The 6,668-nt window shown below is 48.6% G+C and overlaps 1 protein-coding gene across 1 annotated transcript; it reads right to left on the bottom strand.

The window, feature by feature from the left end:
- Positions 1 to 2,951: 2,951 nt before the first annotated feature.
- Positions 2,952 to 4,512, bottom strand: LOC136523956 (aspartyl protease family protein At5g10770-like). The gene is made up of 2 exons (XM_066517463.1): positions 4,365 to 4,512; positions 2,952 to 4,292 (listed from the first exon to the last, which is right to left on the bottom strand). The coding sequence occupies exons 1-2, from the start codon at positions 4,510 to 4,512 to the stop codon at positions 3,031 to 3,033; spliced, it is 1,410 nt and encodes a 469-aa protein (XP_066373560.1). The 3' UTR covers positions 2,952 to 3,030.
- Between the last annotated feature and the right edge of the window lie 2,156 nt (positions 4,513 to 6,668).

Below are 6,668 nucleotides of genomic sequence, written 5' to 3'. Positions count from 1 at the left end.
AATAAGAGTGCACACATCTCCATGGTATAAATATGATGGACAAGAACTCAAGAGTGAACTTACTTGATGATTAAGTTGACGAGCACGGGAGGGAGTAATAGGACAAGAAACTGGTAGTTGTGTCGTCGTGGATGTATCGTTGGTGTTGATGTCCTCATCAATGGGGGTCTTTGGCCTCTGCCTTCTCTCCCGCCACGCATTCCGCGGCCACTACGATTAGGATGGTTGAAACCCAAGTGTTGCTAGTTCGGTGGCGGTACGGGCGGTACCTGATCTGTCAGAGACTGTCCCGATTCCTCCTGGAGATTATTGATCGAGCAGAAGGACCTGACATTCTGCTGCACTGGTGTTTAGGGAGGACTTGGGGTTTTGTTTGCCTGAATCCATGAATTGCGAGTTGCCTTTCGCTTTTTGAGGTCATCGTCGGACCTTGCATAATTGCCCATTACATCAAACACCCCTTTAAAGACTGGGGTTGCTCTCTAGCGAAATGGGCGGCGCATTGGCCTATGGCCAGGCCATCGATTGCTGCCGCTATCACTATTTCCTATGGGGTATTTGGCACTTGCGCCTTAATCTGAATGAATCTCTCCAGATATTCGGATAGGGGCTCGTCGTCTCTTTGGATGCAATTGAGGAGGTCTCTTGTTGTTTTCGTCCTAGACTGGTATCCTTGGAAGGTGGATAATAACTCTGTCTTGAGTTGCTACCAAGAAAGGATTGAGAGAGGTTTTAGCGAAGTGTACCAATCGTGTGTGATGTCTTCAACTGCCATGATGAGAGACTTCACCAGAGTTTGCATGTCTCCTCTAGTGGAAATTACAGTGGTCTCATAGATAGCTAGAAATTTCTTTGGGTTTGCCTTTCCGTTGAAAGTTGGAATACGTTGCTAGTAACCTGGTGGTCATGGGTATTGCTAAAGCTCTTTGGACAGGGGCGAAGTTGAGTCGTATGCATTGGCATTCTCATTAAGCGCTGGGTCCATAGGGATTGCAAGGTTTTTGTCCCCATTGCGTTCCCTGTAGCCCCCGCTCCATGCAGGGCTCGGATTTCTCTATGTAGTCTATCTCTTTGGATTTTTGACTGCCGAATGGCTCGTTCAGTTTAATCGGCTTTGTTCCGCGCCGCGGCCCACTGTAATAGCTGGTCCTTTTCACGCTGCAGCCTCGCGATATCTTGCTAGTACTGTTATAGCCTCCTCAATTCCCTTGCCTGAGATCAATCAATTCCCTTGCCTAATCAATGATCTCGCCGTCTTCATCTTCTTTGATTTCATTTCCGTCTTGATCGAGTTGGATCTCTTCGGCGACACCTGGCGTCTCTTGACGGGTTCAAGTTGTGGCAGCGCCGTCTGGCTGTGGGTTCGGTGTGGATGGCTCCGCGGTCACCGCCGCTGCTTCGCCACTTTGGGTGGCTATTTCCGCCATCACGGCGGCAACTGCGGATGGCTCCACTCTGTCCGTCGGTATCTTCGACTTCTTTGGTGGCATGTTAACCTCGAACAACAGCCACTGTGGGCGCTAATGTTTTTCTAGGCCTTAGCCTTCGAACATCGGGTTGAGGAACGAGCGAATCAAGCAACCAAATACTAGTTTGAACATTGGGTGGACAAAACAAAACTCATGTATTCATTATGGAACCACATGTCTCTCTTTTATAATCCCCGCCAAGGGGGCTATTTATACAGGCCGGCGGGTAGCCTATGGACAACATTGCCCCTACAACTACTACACATTCGGGGAATATTCCTGTCTTCGCCATTTTAGAGATAACACCCGCCCCCGATGGCGCCGGCCCTCTGGTCCCCAACTAGTCCCGCCTTATGCTGCCTCTTTGCTGACCGAGCGGGCCCTGACGGACCAAGGCTATCGGCACCTTTTCCCGCGATGGACTCCTCTCAAGGGCGAAACCTGCAAAGTTAGTCACGCGACCTGACGTCAACTATTCGCCCAAGCGAAAGGCCGACATAGTACCTAACGGGACCGATTTCCCTAGCGAGCGGCGGCCATTCGTATGGGCAAACAGTTCGAGCCACTTCAGCATGCTAACACGCCACCTATTTGCCCCGGTGAATGGATCCATCCTCGGATCGTCAGGGCACTCGCCGTATCGCCCTAGCGAAAAGACTGCTCCGCGTGTAGGTCGAGCGTGGAATCAGCGCGTGAGGCTCTCTCTATTCGCCTTGGCGAAAAGGCAGGCCGCGCTGCTGAACTCTCCTCTCACCGCCGTAGTGCATCCATCATTCCGCCAGTGCGAAGTGTTGGCTGCGCCCCAGAGAGAGAGAGAGTAAGGACCCCGAGCACCGTGGGGGTGCCCATAGGCTGGACCTCCCCCCAACAGAAGGCTATCTCATACACTAACCTGCTGATTTGAGAGCAAATATAAATAAACAAATAAGTTTATGTTGTTGATTTGCCTTCTTCATCTACATGTCATGTTTAATGTTGATATGAGCATGAGTAGCTGTATTTATTCTATAAAAGCTTTGGAATACCTCCTATGCATTTATGTCACATTTTTATATGGCCTTTCTCTGAGTAATATGCTTGTTATATTCGGAATTAGATTATTTAATTTATTTAAATATGTTGGGATCATGTCACTTATATCTGCAATATTACAACATTGATCTGCTTCCAATAAAATTGTTATCATAGATACGTCATCCCTATTTTTAAAAAAAAAAATCAAAGGGCATATAATGTACCCTCTTTTTTAGTTCGACCTTACAGTGCATATTTGTCTGATGTTTTGCCAGAATTATATTGCCGCTATATAAAACTAAAGTGAAATCGTAGTTGTACATGTGCAATTTTTAAGCCACAGATAAAATATAAATATAGCATTGTTCCTTTATATTGACTGATAATATATTTAGGCATGACAACAACAAACAAAAAAAAACTGCTCGTCTAGTTTTCACTTACTGCACGGACCATCCTTCCGATCCATTATTTCAGCTGCGATTCTTGTATGACGACCGTGTGAAATTTTGAAATACAGCAGCATGCACTTGAGACGTACTGTACTTCAGCAAGCGCCTGGCCGGAATCCGACGTGTCCGCGGCCAGAATCGTACAGCACCTCGAACGTGCGCTGGTTGACATTGCCAATGATTCCGGTATTGCCATCCGGGGGCCCTGGGACGAACGCGAGGCAGCCGTCGAGCAGAACCCCCGAAGGCACGTCAAGGTCGATCGTGACACCGCCGTCGTACGTGAGGGCAACGGTTGGCAGTGTCACGTTGCTGTTGCCGGTGAAGTTGTAGCACGTGTCTAGATCCTCGTCGTTGTTCGGTGGCAAGAGCGGGTACGCGGACATAGCGCTCCGGAAGGCCGTCCGCAGCGCCGAGTAGGCCGTCTCCGGGAGCACCGTGACAACCGTGCCGGAGTCTATGATCATGCCTCCGGAGAACACGGTCGGCTGTATGTCGAGCTGCGTCCCTCCGACGCTGATGCCGGTGAGATTGACCAAGTAAAACGTCGGCTCCTTCGGCACGCTGTGCAGCGGCGTGAACAGGAACCCTGCCGTGTTGTTGCTGGGCGCGCCGAGCGCGAGGAACCCGGTGGTGCTGTTGCCCGCCGGGAGGCAGTACGAGAAGGCGCCGCCGTACGTCTCCGCCGTCTGCGAGACGAGCGACTCTGGCTCGCCGCCGAGCCCGAGGAGGCCGTCGAACAGGTCGAACGTGCCACGCTGGACCAAGCCGCAGCCGAAGCTGAAGTTCTTGACCGAAACCTGTGTGCTCAGCGTCAGCGTCTCCGTGCTGTACACCCCCACTGTGATGTCCCCGTTGCCGTACTGGATCCCGTACTGGCACAGGGAGGTGCCACTGGAGTTGGTGCAGCCATTGGCGTAGGTGTCGGGGTCGAGGTCCCTGCACGCTTTGGAGTCGCACGGGATGGGCGCGTACGAGGACGACGCGCTCGGGTCGAACACGGGGTCCTTCTGCGGGTAGCACGTGGAGGAGTTGCAGGGCTGGCACTGCACCCACGACAGGTCGCTGCCGGTGTCGATGAGGAGGACCTGCGACACGGCCGGCGTGCCGAAGCCCAGCGTGACGACGTACTGCAGCGAGTCCACGGCGGCGCCCAGGGACGTCGGGATGCTCACGCCCACGTCGGACAGCGTGATCCTGCGCCCCGATACTTTGCGCAAGATATGGTTCCTGCGAGCGCGGTCCCGGCGAAGCATCTCGGCCCGGGACGGCCTGTTCGTGGCCGCCACCGATGCCGGCGCGCACGGTCCGTGCCGGTGCGCCAGCGGCATGGACGCACGGTTGGGATCAGAAGTCACTGACATGGATAGCACTTCAGAGTTAGTCTGATGCTTTGATTCGTATTCATTAGTAGCATTGCATTGCATACCTAGTGGTGCAGGTGAGCACGCTGCAGGATTGGATGGCGAAGAGGTGCTTGTTGGCACCACAACAAAGCCGCGCTCATTGCCTCCAAGTGCAATCAAACAGTAGCTGCATAGAAGGAGGACGCACAGAAGCAGAGGGGAAGAAGCCATGGCGATGCTTTTCGTTGCAAAGTACGTCTCCGTACCGAGGAGCCGGGGCATTATTTATCGGGCAATTTGGTGAACATTTTATTTAGGAGTCAAACACGGCATCGAATGCCTACAAGCAGGGACGGAGAAAGCTAGACACGATGATATTTTACGTTCGTTCTACAAGCATACGAATGAATGTTCTGCTGTCTAGCTAGCAGGTCTCTCGATATATGCCCACATTTTTGTCCTCTCTACATTGCCGAATGCCTCTGCGTGTCTATGTACGTGCATGTGACATCGTACACATCGTAAACACGGCTCCTTGCTGTACTTTGCTGGATGTCGATTTCGATTACAACGCTATCTCCATGGCTACTTATAGGTAGGGATGAAAACGGATCGGATACGGACGTATATCACCGATATTACATTTGTTTTCATATTTCTGTCTGAATTCGGATTCGAATACGGATAGTGTCAACTATGTCGGATATGATACGATTGGATATCGACATCATAAATATGCGATTTGAGTATTTGGATACGGATACGGTATCGGATGTTGGATATCCGGACTCGGATATGGACAGATCTCAACCCCTCTAAACGGATTCGGTTTCGAATACGGTCGGAAAATATCCGTACCGTTTTCATCCCTACTTATTGGTATGACAAAAAAAACAACCACTTTCTCTTCTGATAAAAGGGGATTGCTATTTGCTATTATACAGGTGCTTGTTTTATCGCAAATGGTCAGACGACGCTGCTGGTCACCACTCATGCTTATCTTGGTGCTTACGCCAGCTCAACAGCAAAGGACAGCAGACGGACCCCAAAAACCCATCGCCTAAGACCCTCAGGCGACTGAATTCTGGCATATGTGATAAAAAAAAAAACACGGATCTCAGTCTTGGTTTGGCCACAACCGGCGCCAGCGCGCGATCGAAACTCGTTCGTAGGTTCGATTCAAATGGAGAGTAGGTGTTTAGATTTTTCCAATTTCCATTATGAAAAGTCGAAAAGCTATGATTCACCCAGGGTGGTCGAGGGATTGATATTTGTGATAGGAACAAAGAAGTGAAGGAAGGACGATGCGTGGCCAACGCATGAATCCATACTGTACGCGGCATGGTTTTGTGCGTACGATCAATACAGATCATGTCAAAATTGTAGAAATAAAACTTAGACCAACAGGATCTTAACTTAGCCTAAACATGATCACTAATTCATCTTAATGCGGAAACTAATCTTAGATACTAACCAGAGCCTGTGAACGTCATTTGTGTCGCTGGTGATGTGATGAAGTTGATGTAGATGAAGTTGATATTAGTCTTCACCAGATCGGGGCTTGATGCTCCTAGTTGGTGAAGAATGCGATGTAGATCTTGCAATACCTAGATAGACTTGGGTAGATGGTCTTCCTGAACACTCTGGCACCTAATCTCGTATTTAAGTTTGGGATTAGCCAAGCAGATCACATTCTAACATTCTCCAACTTGATCGAATGGCTAATGCACTTATGCAGTTAATGTTCGCTTTACACTTATATTCACTCTCAGTACTACAGCAAAGATCAAACCAATGCGTCGTCAGTAGCATTAATCGTCACTGGGACCCTATTACTCATAGTTCAGTGCAATACCTTATTAGAACGCTTATTATTTATTGGAAGAATATGGCCCTATTACCATAAATCAAGTTAGAGACTGCACTAAAACCCAAATTGATTTGCACGGATAAGTGTTAGGCCTCAAATAATCAAATATGCTAGCATCAGCTTAGATCTTATTTTTCTCAAGCTTAATAATTTGATCCTGGGTTCTTTCTTTCACAAGATTTAATCATTGTGCTTGACATCAGCATTTGATCTGTTGTTACTCGAAATAATACTGCAACTTAACTGTAGGCCTGTAGCAGTATGTCAATACTCAATTTTACGATAATATCTCTTAAGCCACATAGCTTGCCGTATTCATGCCACTAATTAAGCTCATCTTAATACTAATTATATTTGGAGCTTTCATTAAATTTGTCCTTTTCTCTAAGAGTGGGTATAATCTAATTGTGCACTTTCTTATACATACTCAAGAGAATTGGCAAATAATTCTTAATTCTTATAAGTGACATGATGACTCTTTTGGTGCCTCATCAATATCTTAAAATTCTTTAGCACC

Source organism: Miscanthus floridulus, chromosome 18 (assembly GCF_019320115.1).
Source record: "Miscanthus floridulus cultivar M001 chromosome 18, ASM1932011v1, whole genome shotgun sequence".
NCBI lineage: Eukaryota > Viridiplantae > Streptophyta > Magnoliopsida > Poales > Poaceae > Miscanthus > Miscanthus floridulus.
This window is presented reverse-complemented; position numbering and strand designations above follow the sequence as displayed.